General features: G+C 42.6%; 1 protein-coding gene across 1 annotated transcript in view; it reads left to right on the top strand.

Moving 5' to 3' along the window:
• The window catches only part of fmn1 (formin 1), a 314,864-nt gene that overhangs the window by 62,786 nt on the left and 234,259 nt on the right, over window positions 1-17,819 (top strand). The window contains 1 exon segment of the mRNA XM_055640724.1: window positions 9,779-9,840. Within this exon segment, the coding sequence (XP_055496699.1) occupies window positions 9,779-9,840 (62 nt within the window).

Raw genomic sequence — 17,819 nt, 5'->3', positions numbered from 1 at the left:
GGGGTCTTTACTCCTTGAAAAATAAGAGATTGCTATTGAGGAGCAAAGGCATCTAAGATTTCAGATATGGCTAATAGGTCCATAATACAAATGAAGTACTGAGATCCATTTTTGCCAGGAGAGAGTTTAAAAGCAGAGACATTATGTTGAACTTGTATTGGACCTTAGATCACATTTAGAGCTTTGTACAGTTCTACCACCCCTTATATTAAAAGCTTGGTAATCAAACCTGATCTATTTGGAGGAGGTGTAAATCAAGGGAGATTAATGAAAAGGGGGGACAGAAAGAAAAAAAGATTAAATGCTGGAACCAAGAAATACAGATTTGTATACCTGCAATGAAGCACAGCCACAGAATATTAGAAATGCTCAGCAGTACAGGTAGCACCAGTGGAGTGAAGTACAGAGCTGACATTACATATTGATGGACTCATTTGGTTTGGGGATTCTGACCATATAAAAAGGCTGGTTATCATTTCTGAAATAAAATAGACAATAGACTGATGGAGAATAAGGGGATGCATGTGTGAAAAGTAAATAGTAACAAAAGACAATCTGTCTAAATATCTTCTTATGCTGAATGTTCTATTTAAGTACATTAAGAATGTGTGCAGGAGTCAGCCACCTGGCCCTTTGATTCTGCTTTGGCATTCATTAGGATAAAAGCTGATCAACTATCTCTATGCATTTTTCAGCACCGTTATCATATCCCTTTGTAGCTTAAATTTCCAGAAATCTCATCTATCTATTTTTAGTGAATATGGCAATATTCATATACTCATATATGAATATACTCTGTTCATATTCATCAGGGCCGGATTTATGTATAAGCTGGACAAGCATAAGCTTAGGGCCTCGAGATCTAGAGGGGCCTTGCAGAGCTGGATTCACCACTAGGCTTCATAGGCTGAAGCCTTGGGCCTCCGGCCGTTCAACCTGCCGTTCAACTCTGGGCGGGCCCCCCTCTGTATCTCTCTCTCTCTCTGTCACTCTCCGTCTCTGCCCGCCATCCGTATCCGTGTCCGGGCTGCCGGGCTCCTCATCTGTCGGCACGGCAGGCCGCCTTGCACATGTGCACTGCTACGGCCAGCACGTCCTCCCCCCTGCACATGCGCACAACCACGGCCAGCACATCATCGGCCGCCTTGTGCATGCGCACTGCCACGGCAACTATTCGGCACTGGGCACTTTCTCCCTCACTTTGAATTTTGGGAGATCTGGCTGCCATTGCTGTCCGGTTGCCGCCTCGCCGCGACCACTGAAAACCAACGCAGAATCACTCCCTGACCCTGGATCTGGAGTAACTCCCTGGAATAACTCTTGCTTCTGGTTTCCTAGTCCTCCATAAATATACTAAATGGAATTTAAACTGGAGGTGGTGGAGGGCTGAACAATAACAGCCTATTGCATTTTATCTGTTTATATAAAATGCAATATGTAAACATAGTACTCTGTAAACAATGTTATAAACGAGAAAACAAAACGGTGTATATTTATATATGAATATATAAGTGTGTGTGTGTGTGTCTGTGTGTGTATATGTGTGTGTGTATGTGTGTGTGTGTGTGTGTGTGTGTGTGTGTGTGTGTGTGTGTGTGTGTGTGTGTGTGTGTGTGTGTGTGTGTGTGTGTGTGTGTGTGTGTGTGTGTGTGTGTGTGTGTGTGTGTGTGTGTGTGTGTGTGTGTGTGTGTGTGTGTGTGTGTGTGTGTGTGTGTACACCCACATACACAATTTCCCTCCTGGGATTAATAAAGTTCTATCGTATAGTATCGTGTGTGTAGGAAGGAACTGCAGATGCTGGTTTAAACTGAAGATAGACACAAAAAGAAGAAGTAACAGCAGGCTTTCGGTTAGGTCTGAAATAGGTTCCTGCACACCTTTGGAATTTGGAAGGAAACAAGAGCACCCGGAGAAAACCCATGCGATCAAAGGAAAAATGAGCAAACTCCATACAGACAGCACCCATATTCAGGATCAATTCCAGGTCTCTGGCACTTTTAGGCAGCAACTTTATGGCCAATGTACTGCCCCATAGTCTTGAACTTAATTAAAACATACAGTAGCTGTAAAGGGGGACATAGCGCCACTTGGAGATTTAAAACTGAAAATGGATATTCTCATTTTTTTAGTAACCTAAGTTATCAACGTATAATATTTTGTGCGTTGGAAACCAAAATATAGTGGCACAGCTGGTAGTCTTGCTGCTTCACATACCAAGAGATCTGTGTTCAATCCTGTCCTCGGGCACTGAGTGTGTTGAATTTGCACATTCTCCCTGCAAGTGTATGGATTTCCTCCCACATCCCAAAGACGCATTGGCTTTGTAGATTAACTTGTCTGTAAAATTCCCCCTAATGTGTAGGGAGTGGGTGAGGAAAGTGGGTTAACAGAACTTATGTGAATGGGTAGACAAAAATGCTGGAGAAACTCAGCGGGTGAGGCAGCATCCATGGAGCGAAAGAAATAGGCGACGTTTTGGGTCGAGACCCTTCTTCAGACTGATGTGAGGGTGGTGAGGACGGGAAGAAGAAAGGAAGAGGTGGAGACTGTGGGCTGAGGGAGAGCTGGGAAGGGGAGGAGAAAGCAGGGATTACCTGAAATTGAAGAAGTCAATGTTCATACAACTGGGGTGTAAACTGCCCAAGCAAAATATGAGGTGCTGCTCCTCCAATTTACTGTGGGCCTCACTCTGGCCATGGAAGAGGCCCAGGACAGAAAGGTCGTATACTGAATGGGAGGGGGATTTGAAGTGCTGAACCACCGGGAGATCAGGTTGGTTATTGCGGACTGAGCAGAGGTGTTGGGCGAAGCGATTGCCAAGCCTACGCTTGATCTCACCTATGTAGAGCAGCTGACACCTAGAGCAGTGGATGCAATAGATTAGGTTGTAGGAGGTGCAGGTGAACCTCTGCCGCACCTGGAAGGACTGCTTGGGTCCTTGAATGGAGTTAAGGGGGGAGGTAAAGCGACAAGTGCAGCATTTCTTGTGGTTGCAAGGGGAAGTGCCAGGAGAGGGGGTGGTTTGGGTGGGAAGGGACGAATTGACCAGGGAGTTACAGAGGGAGCGGTCTCTGTGGAAAGCCAACAGGGGAGGAGATGGGAACATGTGGCCTGTGGTGGGATCCCATTGGTAGACAAAAAAGTTGGAGAAAATCAGCGGGTAAGGCAGCATCTCTGGAGCAAAGGAATTTATCGACGATTCGGGTCGAGACCCTTCTTCAGATTGATGTCGGGGGGGGGGGGGGGGAACATGAAAAAGAAAGGAATAGGCGGAGACAGTAGGCTGTGGGAGAGCTGGGAATGGGAGGGGAAGGAGGGAAAAAGCTACCTGAAATTAGAGAAGTCAATGTTCATACCGCTGGGGTGTAAACTACCCAAGCAAATATGAGGTGCCGCTCCTCCAATATGCGGTGGGCCTCACTCTGGCCATGGAGGAGGCCCAGGACAGAAAGGTCAGATTCGGAATGGGAAGGGAGTTGAAGTGTTGAGCCACCGGGAGATCAGGTTGGTTATTGCGAACTGAGTGGAGGTGTTGTGCGAAGCGATCGCCAAGCCTGCGCTTGGTCTCACTGAGGTTGATCATACACTGAATAATCCAACCACATTTTTGTTTGGAAGTGGAAAGAAATAATAGAAATTGCATTCATTGCAACGTGTAAAAAGAGTTGAGATACTGTATTATAATTTTGCTGCATGTCATTGTGGTATATATCATGTCTTGATTGGTGAATATGTTTAGATTGTGACTTTATTTGAAGCAGAAATAATATGTGAATGCTTTGAGCATAATTCCGACTGGTAACTATGCACTTCGTCTGAGCACATTATCGCACATGTCATGCAAGCCGTCTTAAATGACCACCTAAACTGTCATTTGGCAACTTAAAAAGCTGCCAAGGTTGCCTGGCTGACAACAGAGAAAAAAAATTAAGTGAGTGCCCTGCAAGGTGTATAATATTTTTGACACTGTCATAGGCCTTTCTTACATATGCTGTCACAACGCACTGTAGTCTCTAAACAACCCTTCAGTAATATTCCTTGCCCTCCATTTCAGAATATTTGTGTTTTAAGCCAATAACTCGACACTAGCACTGGCAATAAATAAATAAAAAGTGCAGCTTTCCAGCCCCTTGTCTCATTGGCCACGCTCGGCTGTAAATCGGTGTTAATCTGGTAGACCATCTACCTCTAGTCGTGGGGGTGGGGGATTGGGAGGGGCCTCACAAGTGGAACAGCTTAGGGCCTCTCATCATCTAAATCCAGCCCTGATATTCATATACAATATACAGCAATGCAGAAACTATGACCTCTGGTCCAAGACATATCGGCAGGAGAAAGATCATCCCTGCATTTAGTCTTTCAATTTCTATCGCATTTTGTATATTAAAATAAATTCAGAGATTGTATTCTCTCAGGCAAGCTTGTCTGAAATTTGATGGTGGAAACTTGGTACCTAGTTTGTTAATACTTCCTTTTCATCTTATCAGGCTGCTCACTAGCTACTTATTATTTGCATACTACATGTAAATAGTCTTGGAGTCATAGAGAGATACAGTACAGAAACAACTCATTTGGTCCACTAAATCTGCACCAACTAAATTTGCTGAGCTTTGCTTAGAGAAGCACCACCATTCATTGTGATAATGGCTGTTTGTCCCCAATCAATAACCTGTGCCTGCCTTCTCCCCATATCCTTTGATTCCACTAACCCCTAGAGCTCTATCTAACTCTCTCTTAAATCCATCCAGTGGTTTGGCCTCCACTGCCCTCTGTGGCAGAGAATTCCACAAATTCACAACTCTCTGAGTGAAAAAGTTTTGTCTCATCTCAGTCTTAAATGACTTCCCCTTTATTCTAAGACTGTGGCCCCTGGTTCTGGACCCGCCGAACATTGGGAACATTTTTCCTGCATCTAGCTTGTCCAGTCCTTTTATAATTGTATATGTTTCTATAAGATCCTCCTTATCCTTCTAAACTCCAGTGAATACAAGCCTAGTCTTTTCAATCTTTCCTCATATGACAATCCCGCCATCCCAGGGATCAATCTCGTGAACCTACGCTGCACTGCCTCAATCACAAGGATGTCCTTCCTCAAATTAGAAGACCAAAACTGCATGCAATACTCCAGATGTGGTCTTACCAGAGCCCTATACAACTGCAGAAGAACCTCTCTACTCCTATACTGAAATCCTCTTGTTATGAAGGCCAACATTCCATTAGCTTTCTTCACTGCCTGCTGTACCCGCACGCCAACTTTCAGTGACTGGTGTACAAGGACACCCCCTTACCTAACCTAACCCCATTTCGCCTGCTGTTCTGGAAAGGAGACATTAGAGTTAACTCTGGGACTTAATTTACATACTTTTATAACTTTGTATCATTCTTGGGCCAATGTTTTCTGTGATTTGATGCTGTACAAGAGTGGGTGTGAATCTGACCTTCGAGTCTTAAGGGCCTGTCCCACTATACGAGTTTACCCAAGAACTCTCCCGAGTTTAAAAAAAAAAATCAAACTCATGGTAAGTACATAGAGTGTACGTCAGAGCTCGGGACGTCTCTTAGTGGCTCGTAACGCTAACGGCAGGTACTCGGGAAACGCGTTAAGCTCGTGAAGTTTTTTCAGCACTGTGAAAAATGTCCACGAGAGCCCCGAGTACCTACGAATGGCTATTACCGTAATTCTCCGAGTTCGAATCAGGGGAAACTCGGGAGAACTCTTGAATTACCTAGTACAGTGGGGCAGGCCCTTTAGGGTCTGAAGAAGGGTCTCGACCCGAAACGTCAGCCATTCCTTCTTTCCAGAGATGCTGCCTGTCCACATGAGTTACTCCAGCATTTTGTGTCTACTTGATCTTCGAGAGACTGAACCTGTGTTGTAAAGGGGAGAAAGGTCATCTGGGGTAGTATATAGAGTTGAACTTGCAATCTTATTAAATAGCGGAGCGGGATGAGAGGCTGAGTAGCATACCCCTGCTCCAAATTCATATGTCTGTTTGTTCACTTGTTGGGAAAGATGCTCGTTATCAGCTGGTTTTGGTTGCTTGTTCTCATTATCAGGCAAACCTAAATACTTAAGAGCTCTGAAGTTCTTGTGCAGTTAAATAATGTGTGACTTTTTAGTTGTCGATCCATAAGTTTTAGGTCCAGAAAGAATTATTCCTTGCACTTTGAGAAGTTAACAGTTGAAGCATAGTTAACAGTTTGTCAGATCTACTTGGGTTTACCTGTAGGTTCAGAGAATATTTTTTTTCTTAAAAGCTAGAGATGATAGAAGTCTTTAAATGCATTTCCATAAGGAGAAATTATAGCTTGGTACTTATCTCTTAGTTATCAGACTGTCTTTCTGATATCGGGTACCCGATTAACAGACATTTCCGATATGTTTTTATTAAAAATCCCAATCCACTGTCATTTAATCTTCCACAAACAACTCTCCATTGATTTCATTTATTCTGGTGTCTGACATTGGGATACGTTTACAATCTCAAGATGAAGAATACCATTAACCCCCTTGCTTATCATGAATTAATTGACCTCTGCATTAAAAAGTATTAATGATTCTTTCCACTGTGCTTTGAAGAAAAGTTCCAAAGATTCATGACCCTCGGGAAGAAAATTGCAAGGGTGACCCCTATTCTAAACTCTACCACATGAGAAACCATCCTCTCCACATCTGCGCTGGAGTTTCACTTATCAAAATTATAGAGTTGGTATATATGAACTGATGTGTTGATGTTAAAAACTAAATAAAGAGGACTCAAATGCAAATGTTTAAACCTCTAAAATTATTAGAACAATCTTAAAGAATAAATTCTTCCTCAAAAAGTTTAAAACTGTCAGGCTCCCTTAAAACAAAATTAAAATGTCAAAATAACGAGTTTAGAAAATCCTTGCTCTACTCCGGTTGATTGTATTGCTCTTACTGTCACCTTGTAGTATAAGAAATGCAGAGTAGTGTACTGCAAATAAAATTCATCTTTATTATTCTGACACCAGCAGAGGGCATTAGCATTCAATTTTCTGCTCTACTTCCTTCAAAACCAGTTGCTTGAGTAATGCTGTATTCCACTAATTTTCTATCAATAGCAAATAAAAATTCCAGAGAATTAACTGTTGCATTTCAGAATGGAGAATGCAATTAACATTGAAAATAATAACAAAATGAGAAAAAAGGGTGGATAAATTCTATTTATGGATGAAATTAAAATATTCCAGAATACTTTCTCAAAGAGAAATCAGCTCACTATCTTTACCCATTTTGTAGATTGATTAAATATTCTGATCAATGGAAAACAAATCCATTCACCTGCTTCATGCCTGGGCCTATGCAATTTCCTGGTTGCCAAATACTTTTTCTTCTCCTTCCCATTCCCATACTGATGTTTCTGTCCTGGGCTTCCTCCACTGTCATAGTGAGGCCAAACGCAAATTGGAGGAACAGCACCTCATATTTCACTTGGGCAGTTTACAGCCCAGCGATATGACTTTGATTTCTCTAACGTTAAGTAACCCTTGCATCCCCTCTTTCTCTGTCCCATTCCTCCCCTCCCCCAACTCTAGTCATCGTACTAGTTTCACTGTTATCCTGTTGAGTTTCAATGTCTTTATAACTTACTAGACCAAGTGCAGACCCGTTGGGTCTGTTCCCCCAACGTGCGGTTGTGGGGGGGGGGGGGGGGGGGGGGGGAGGCGGCACGCAGCGTCACACATACTAACTATCCCCCCCCGCACTAACGCTAATTACCCCCTTGATATTATATTAATATTATTAATTTGCTCCTTTTACCCCATAACCACTCTATCTACTGACGCATAGCCCCCAACTTGCAGTCACATCTAGAGAGGGGCGGGGGCAGGCGGGGGTAGAGAGTGAGGGCAGAGAGAGAAGGGGCAGAGACAGAGAGAGAGACAGAGAGGCACAGAGAGAGGGGCAAGAGGGATAGGGGGGTGGAGAGGAGGATAAGAGGGAGGGTGGGTGAGGGGGGAAAGGTGGGGGAGGAGGGGAGGAGAGAGTGAGGGGAGTGAGAGGGGGAGAGAAAGGGGGTGCTGAGAGGGGGGTGAGGTGGGGAGCAGGGAGGGGGAGGGAGGGTGGAGGGAAGAGGGTAGGGTGTGTGGAGGGGAGGGGGTTTAGGGGAGGGAGGGATGGGGGGGGAGGGGGGGGAGGGGTGAGGGGGGAGAGAGGGGGGGGAGAGAGAGGGTGTGCTGAGAGGGGAGGGGGGAGGAGGTGGGGAGCAGGGAGGGGGAGGGAGGGTGGAGGTAGGGGTGTGTGGGGGGGGGGGGGTGTTAGGGGGGGAATGGTGGGGGGGGGAAAGAGAAAGAGGGGGGGAGAAAGGTGGGAGAGGGGAGAGGAGAGGGGGGGGGAGGCGAGGGGGAGGGGGGGGGGGTGGGGAAGAGAGGGGGGAAGGGGGGAGGGGGAGAGGGGGAGGGGGCGGGGGAGGAGGGGGGGGAAAGGAGAGGGGGAGGGGGGGGAGGAGAAGGTGAGGAGGGGGGGAGGGGGGGGGGGGGGAGGGGGGGAGGGGGGGGGGGGGGGGGGGGGGGGGAGGGGGGGGGGAGGGGGGGGGGGGTGGAGGGGGGGGGGGGGGGGGGGGGGGGGGGGGAGGGGGGGGGAGAGGAGATGGGGGGGGAGAGAGAGGAGAGAGGAAATGGGGGGGGGGCACATTTTAGAACCAAAAAAGACACATTCTGCAAGCATTGTATAAACCAAAAGAGACACTTTTTGCAAACATTTTAGAACCAATAGACACATTCTGCAAGCGTTTTAGAACCACTAAGGACACTTACATTTGAGTAGACGTGTTCAGTGTTATTCACAGCTCAGAGAAACGTGACCCTCTGCCTTCCTCCAGCTTGCAGACACTGGTTGAGGCACACCACTTCCTGGTTTTATAGTACCTCCCCCATGTCGCCAGCAGGGGCAGCAGAGAGAATGGGGAATTTTGTAAAATCATTAATATCTCTGTCATATTTCATCAACGGGAAAATTCCTCGGCACACATATGGCGGAGGGGGGCTCTGAACGAGGTGGCCAAAAATGACGGCCGTAGGTGGCGGCGTTCTCTCGGAAATCGCAGCACAGATGGCCAAAGCCGGTCAAGAATAGACTTTTAGTAATATAGATTATCACCTACCACCCCACCCCCACCACCTTTCTATGATCATCAATGTTTTTTGCATGTCTTTCATTCATTTGTTCTGTACCTTCTATATCTCTCGTTTACCTTTCCCCCCCGACTCAGTCTGAAGAAGGGTCTCAAACTGAAACGTCACCTATTCCTTTTCTCTAGAGATGCTGCCTGACCCGCTGAGTTACTCCAGCTTTTTGTGCCTATCTCCTGCTTCATGTTACTGCCCAAGGCAAATTAAACCGAAATGTATCATCAATATGATTTAGTTTTGGTGCTCAAGTCAGAACTGTTCAAAGGTATAGTTCTTATTTAAAAAATGGCAATGTTAAATATACTTTTTTGCAAATAAAAGAGATTAGAGGTTTTTTAGAAAATGCGCAAATATTGGATAACAGCGATCAATTCCTTTCCTGCTCATCACCGCTTTCTATCATATCGTGTACACGTGAATACCAGGATGGTTTTGCAGAAATGACAACGTTTTATTGAGTTTGGAAATCTTTCAAAAAGTATAAATTGTTATGTAAAAATTAGATGTAAAGAAAAGCAAATTAAATTTTTTGATGGAATACGTAGTAATGTAATTTAATGAATTATAATTCTATGAAACACAATAATGACTAAATCAGTTAACCTTTTGTTTGCATCAACAGAATACCATGCTGCCATTTTATATTTGAAACGAGAGCACAAAAAAGAATTAGAGAATTTACAGGTAAGAAATTATCATTACTTTTAAGCAAGAACGGAATGGTTTCTGATAGCTAGTTAGCTTTTTAAAGGTGTTAATTGGGGGAGGGCACTTTGGGTATACTTGATTGTCCACCACATACTAACCCAAAATTTACTTATACTAATATTTATAGAAATTAAATTTGTACAGTATGTCAGCCAATTAATTAATAGGTTTTTTTCACAATGTAATATGAATATTTTGCACCCTAAATTGTTTGAAATGATGGGCTACTGCCATTAAAATGAGTAAATACAAACTTGCACTGTAATGTAAATCCTTCATATTTTAAGAATATTACTTTGAATTTCATAGCAGATTTTGACATGCAACTTTCAAAGGTTCATGCTGAGTGTTGCAGATTTTGTTTTCATGTTACTAATCCTTGTAATTTATTGACACCACAAGAATCGGAAATTGTCCTGAAAATGATAGTCTCTTAAGAAACATAATTATTTATTAATCTGGTAGTAATTCTATGGTTCCAAAAGATTACAGTTTAAGAGTTTATACAGGATTATGGTATGCTCTAACAGTTTACCTGCATTGTTTGTATTTCTATAATATTCTGAAATGTAGAAAGTTTGGTGGATTCGTTTAAGAGGTCATACGGTTGCTCAATGTTGATTCAATTCTGCTGGAAATATTATTCAACTTTAGTTAGTTCTTAAAATGTCAATGCTATGAAGTGCAAAAGGAAAATTTACATTTTTAACAAAGCAGAAAATGTTACTTTCAACATGAGAGTAGAATTCTTCACTGATGTTATTTGGAGCAGGTAGTTCCAAATAATAAACAAACATATAGACTAAAGTCTGACATGTGTAGGAAAGATGCCTTAGATTTTCAATCTGTTGATGAAAGTCATTATTATGCAGTCAGAATTACCAGAAATGTTTCAATGGTTAATTGTAATCAGTTATGAAATATACTAAACTGCTTGAGGTGAAAACTGATTTAGTCTTCCATGCGTGCTTTGCAAGTATGTGTGGGGGATTTATGACTTAGCACTGCCAATTAGCAATCAGTTGATCAGTGCAACTGTGCCTGAACATTATCTTGTCACCACATTAACTTACAACACTGTCAGGATTTCAATTAACTACCCTTTGTATACATTTTGAAGTCTGCCCACATAACCATTTGTGTCTTGCAACAATTTTTATGGCACCTTAATAATTTAGCAACCGCATGGTTTATACTTTTTGCCTTGCATCTGGACTATATTAGCTTAGACTGAGTTCAAAAACATGTTATGAGTGATAACTGAAGGTACAATTAGTTATTTTCAAAAATTGGATTTTTTGCCTCTGATACTGACAGCCAATGTATACAGACATGTTTTTGATCTGCAAGTGCTCAACAAGTTCTAAAGGCACTGATGGAATAATATTGAATGTTGTAAGAGACTGAATTCACTGAGACACTGAAGTATGCCAGTACTCAATGTTATTAAGATGTAAATCAGATTAGATTCTTCCGGTGTGCACAGAATGTGGAATCCTTGCTTCTATGTCTTTCACCTCTATCCCTCACTTGGCTCGCCACTTTGTTGGAAAGTTTTTATTGATACATGTCTGTTGCTCCATTGTGAGACTAAAATATTTGTTATCTTATTTACGAACGTCGACATGTTGTCAGAAAAGTCTGCATGCCCATGGTTATGTCTTGCGAAAGTGATACCAATAGCTGTAAAGACAAATGATTGCAGCCTTTAATGTTTCTGAAAATGAAGGCATCAACTTCATGTTTGGCATCATCATGCTCAGGACCAAGTTTTTGTGCTCTGTTCATTTGGATACCTTGTCAATGGTTTGTCTATTATCTGCTATTCATCAACTTATCTTTTTATTGATGGCCCTATAGTACAACAACTGCATTCACTGAAGCAATGTGACACTGAATATCCATAGTCATTACCATCCCCAATTGTTGTCGCTTCATTGAAATTAATTGGGAGTATTACAGGGAGAGGTTGGACAGACTTGGATTGTTTTCTCTGGAACGCTAAAGATTGTGGGGAGACCTGGTAGAAGTATATAAAATTCTGATAGGCATAGATAGAGTAGACAGTCAGGATTGTTGCCAGGATTGAAAGATCAAATACTTGAGGAGAGCTTTAAGACAAGAAGGGCAAATTTAAAGGAGATGTGCGGGGCAACATTTTGTATGCAGAGGGTGGTGAGTGCCTGGAACATGCTGCCAGGCAGATACAATGGTGGTGTTCAAGAGACTTGTAGATAGGCGTATGGATATGTGCGGAATGGAGGAATATACTTTATGTGTTGGTAGATATGAGATGGTCTTGGCAATGTGTTGGGCACAGATATTGTGGACCAAAGGGCTTGTTCTTGTGTCATACTGTTCTGTGTTCCATTTAACCACAGCTTTATGTGTGTGCATTCAATGACCCTGTTTCCTCAAGAGGATTCAGCACTTCTGACCTCCAGTCACTGAGGCAGCATCCAAGAATTATGATTCTTATCTCAATTATAATTATACATTTGTCAAATGTATAATTATTATTGAGATAAGAATGTTGAATTTGCCATAATACTACAGTTGTTCTTGAATTGTCAAAATGAGAGCTTGCACTTGACCTCAGAATGTCTGATGTTTATTTGTATCCTGAGGTTGATAGGAAATAATTATCTCCTCATCTTTAATGGCCAAATTTCCTAAAACTCCACTTAACCTCTCGAATATTTTTTCATGTAATTATATGATAGTAATTACAGGGAGTCTCACTTCTTGTTCTTAGTTATGCAGTGTATTTTTTTTCTAGAATGTATGAAAGAATGAACATGAATTAGGAGCAGGAGATGTTTCTCTGGCCTGCTCTGCTCTAGTGAATTATTATGGCAAATTCAGCATTCTTATCTCTATGATAATTATACATTTGACAATTTGAAGGTCAGAAGTGCTGAATCCTCTTGAGGAAATAAAAAACATAACCTCAATCCATATCTCTTTCTACACCTGGTAACCATTCACCCCTTGCTTACCAAGAATCAATCTACCTCATTCCGACCTACAGGCAGGAACTAAAAGCTGCTAAGCCTGTGGTCAGAACAATGAAAAGGTGGACAAGCGAGGGCATGGAAAACCTACAGTCCTGCTTTGCCTGCACTGATTGGAATGTGTTCAGGGAAGCAACCACAAGCCTTGATACAGACCCAGTAACATCATATGTCAGCTTTTGTGAAGACAGTTACATTCCCACTAGCACCCGGATCTGGTTCAACAACGATAAGCCCTGGTTTAAAGCAGAATTCAGACAGCTCTGCCAGTCTAAAGATGAGGCCTCCAGGAGCCGGTATGCAGACCTCTACAGTCAGGCCAAGTACAAGCTGAGAAGAGGAATCAGAGCTGCCAAGGAAAGGTAATCTGAGAAGTTGAGGAGCAAGTTCTCAGCTAATGACTCTTCTCCAGTTTGGAAGGGCTTGAAAGAAATCACCAGCTATAAGAGAACCCCCCCCCCCCCCCCCCTAAACCCTGATACCCCCCTCCCCCCCCCCCCCCTCCCCAATCATCACCACACCTACTCACAGCCTGACTTCAGTCTGCAAAGACTGGGACCTTTTCCGCCAACCCCTCTCCTATCACCACTTAACGCTCACTTACGGCCTGACCAGTCTGCAAAGACTAGGCCCTCATCCACTACCCACCCCCTCCTTGCTGCCCAACATCAGTCTGGCCACTTCTCCATCACCAACAATAGAAATTGAAGAGGTGGAGAGGCTATTCAATAGACACAAAAGCCAGAAATATCCAGTACCGGTCAATGTTTCCCCCCTCTACCCTCAAGCTCTGTGCTGAATAACTGGCACCGGTCTACACACACATTTTCAACCAGTCCCTGCAAACCTGTACTGTCCCTGCCTGCTTCAAAGTATCCACTGTTGTCCCAGTACCTAAAAAGACAAGGATTACTGGTCTTAATGACTACAGGCCTGTCGCACTGACCTCTGTCGTCATGAAGACCCTTGAAAGACTCGTGCTTGCCCAGCTGAAAAATATCACAAACCCCCTGCTGGACCCTCTGCAGTTTGCATATCAGGCCAATAGATCTATGGATGATGCAGTCAACCTTGGCCTACACTTCATTCTCCAGCACCCAGACCACCAGGGGTCCTATGCAAGGATTTTGTTTGTGGATTTTAGCTCTGCATTCAACACCATTGTGCCAGAGCTACAACACTCCAAACTCTCCCAGTTGACTGTGCGTGAACCCCCTTGTCAGTGGATCAACAACTTCCTGACAGACAGGAAGCAGCATGTAGACTTGGAAAACACATCTCGGAACCGCAGACCCTCAGCATAGGAGCACCGCAAGGCTGCGTACTCTCCCCTCTGCATTACTCTCTCGACACCAGACTGCACCTCCACAGACTCCTCTGTCAAGCTTCAGGTTTGCAGTCCTGATTGGACTGATCCAGGATGGGGAGGAATCTGCCGACAGACAGGAAGTGACACAGCTGGCGTCCTGGTGCCTTTATAACAACCTGGAGCTCAATGCGCTTAAGACAGTGGAATTGATAGTAGACTTTAGGAGAGCTCCCCCTCCCCTCCCCCCACTCACCATCAACAACACCGCAGTCACCTTCTCCCCATCGATGAACTGTACACTGCAAGGCCAGGAAGTGAGCGGGTAAGATCATCTCTGACCCCTCTCACTCTGGCCACAAACGTTTTGTAGCACTTCCCTCTGGAAGGCGACTTCGGACTGTCAAAGCCGCCACAGCCAGACATAAAAACAGAGTTTTTCCACAAGCAGCAGCTCTATTAAATAACCAAAAGTCTGTAGCCTCCTTTTACTCTGGTATTTTATTTTATTCACATGTTTAAACTGTAATTTTTAATGTTTTAATGTATACTTAATGGTTTACTGTATGTCGTGTTGTTACTTGCAAGCATAACACCAAGTCAAATTCCTTGTATGTGTACATATTTGGCACATAAACTTATTCATTCATTCAAGAATATTCAAAGACTACCACTTCTCATTGAGGAAATGCATTTCAAAACATCCACTGCATAGAAAGAAAAAATTGCCTCATCTCGATTTTAAATGTGTGATCCCCTTTTAAACATTCTTCCACTAGCCATCGTCTTCACAATCATCCTAAAAATAATTCCTCAGGAATTTGCATGTTTCAATCATGTTACCTCTTATACATAAGCTGAGCCTGTCAAAAAGCTGAGCCTGTCCAAAACTTTCCTCATGAGCCAACCTACCCATTCCAATTGTCAGTCTACAAATCATCCTCTGAACTGTCTCCTATGCATTAATAGGAGTCTCGGGCAGCCACTCTGGAGAACATGGATAGGTAACATTTTGGGTCAGGACCCTTCTTCAGATGTGCTGGTTGGTAGATTTGTTGGCCACTGTAAATTACCCCCCAAATAGGTGGCTTAAGCATCAGCTCAAGCCACTGCTTCACAGTGCCAGAAACCCATGTTTGATCCTGACCTCGGGTGCTGTCTGCGTGGAATTTGTACATTCTACTTGTGATTGTGTAGTTTTCCTCTGGGAGCTCTGGTTTACTCTCATATTCCAACGACGTGTGGGTTGATAGAATAATTGGCCTCTGTAAACTGCCCCGAGTGTGTAGGGAGTGCATGTGAAAGTGGGATAACATAGATAAGTTGAATGGGTGATTAATGGGGTGCGTGAACCCGCTGGTTCTATGCTATATCTTTAAACTAAACTAAAGTTTAGCATACAATATGTGTAGAGTGAAAGCACCAATTGCAGTTGAGATAAGTTGTGAGTGAATGCAAATGGAAAGAAGTGGTAGACAAAAATGCTGGAGAAACTCAGCGGGTGAGGCAGCATCTACGGAGCAAAGGAAATAGGCAACGTTTCGGGTCAAGACCCTTCTTCGGCCCCTGCTTCAGAAGAAGTGGTGCCCTGTTGTAGTTTGAGGGAAATGTAACATTAGGACTGCTGGAGACCTGAAGTTCAACACAGTTATGTCTATTGAGGGACACAATGCCACATTTATCCTTCCAATTGGTTTGTACTTGGTGTATCCATGCAAAGTTTATCTGTGCATTCTATTGCTTTAGAGACTGCTTCAATAGGGTGACTTTAAAAACACTTTCTGTTGTAGTAATCTTATCTAGGATCAGTTAATTCAACCATACATTTGCAAGAAGAGTACAGTGCTTTATTTTATGTCAAAGCAATGCTCTCTTTTTACAAATTAGTGCTTTTCTTTCTGATTTGCCATATTTTTGACAATTAGGCTTGGTTAATTGCATTTTATATCTATCTCCTTGGACAATAGGGAATCAGAAATCAAGAAATCACTAAAATCTATCTTAAATGAGTGCTACCTTTCTCTTTATGCAAGACAATTTAAATTCAGTTAAGGCTATTTTTGAAAGTACAGTTTTGTGTTGTTGTTCAATGTAGCATTGCTCGATCTCTTTGGCTGCTTACTCACAGTAAAAACTTCAACCAAATCATACACTTAAACACATATTTTAGCGCTCTTTAAAGGAAAATAATCTTTTAGAGAAAAGGTTATTTGTCGCAAATAAAAATGCTTGTATGGCTCTGAGACAACTTAAGAAACATATTTCCTTTTGTCCTATCTGGAAAAACGTTAATTCAACCATTAATCAGTGTTACATGTTACATTTTCCGAGAACTTCCAGGCATACAAGGTCAAGCATATTGTTCGCCAAAAAGGCAATGCCTTAAGATGGATCATTACCTGCCAAATCATATTAAACTCATTTTCAGCTATTGTCTAATGCCAAGACTATTTCTGCATGATTAAACTTTATTGTAAAATAAGAAATGCTGTAATATTGCCTATGTAAATAAAATACAACAAATTAAAGGGAAAATAGAAATTGTTTATTACAGGGCAGCAATAATGGGAGGTTTTTGCTAATAGATCCAGTCATCTTAGATATTATCTCAGTAAATTTGATTATGTAGGTTACATGAGATTCTAAATTAGTTATGGGTGGAAAGGCAGTGTTATAAGGAAGCACTGCTGTACTTCCCCTTAGTTGCTTCCTGTCAATGGCACCCTATTCCTTGTCCTGACCTGCCCAAGGACCATTTCCAGTGAGGTAACAAACCTGATGTTTGCCAAATGACAGCTTGAGAGTACAAAAAGCACCAACAAATTAGAACATGGAACAGTTCAGCACAGGATCGGGCCCTTCGGCCCACAGTGTTTGTGCCGAACATGATACTAAATTAAACTGACCCATATCCCTTTATTCCTTACACTTCCATGTGCCTATCTAAAAGCCTCTTAAACACCGCTATTGTATCTGCCTCTACCACCACCTGTGGAGGTGTTCTAGGACGCCTCCACTCTGCATTAAAAAAGACTTCACCCCCACAACTCCATTAAACCTTTCCCCACTCACTGTATAGCTATGCCCTCTAGTGTTTTCACCCTGAAGAAAAAAAAGGTTCTGACTAACTAGGCCTCTCATGATTTTATATGCTTCTATCAAATATCCCCTCAACCTCCAACATTCCAGAGAAAACAATCTAAGTCTATCCAAACTCTTCCCATAGCTGAAATAATCTGATCCTGACGGCATTCTGGTAAAAATTGTCCAAAGTGTTTAGATGAGACATAGAAGCTCCACACCATGAACAAAATAGGCCTTTCAACTCTACCCTCAATTGTGCTCTGTACTGGTTCTGTCTTTGAACTTCCCAATAATTTAAGCTAGGAAGACAATCAAAATAGACTTGTTTTTTAATGAACAATATTAATCTTTTATGGCTGCCCTTTGAGAATGAGGTAGTACTTATTTATGAAATTATGATTTTGTTTTCATGTCATTTATCAATGTATAAAATTACTACTTTTAATATAACATGAGCTTTGGGATAGATTTAAATGCATGTTGTATACTTATTTAGTAGTATGGTTATAGATATTCATATTTAATGGCTCACAAACCGCCCCACAGTTTTA

The sequence above is a fragment of the Leucoraja erinacea genome, chromosome 9, assembly GCF_028641065.1.
Source record: "Leucoraja erinacea ecotype New England chromosome 9, Leri_hhj_1, whole genome shotgun sequence".
NCBI lineage: Eukaryota > Metazoa > Chordata > Chondrichthyes > Rajiformes > Rajidae > Leucoraja > Leucoraja erinaceus.
This window is presented reverse-complemented; position numbering and strand designations above follow the sequence as displayed.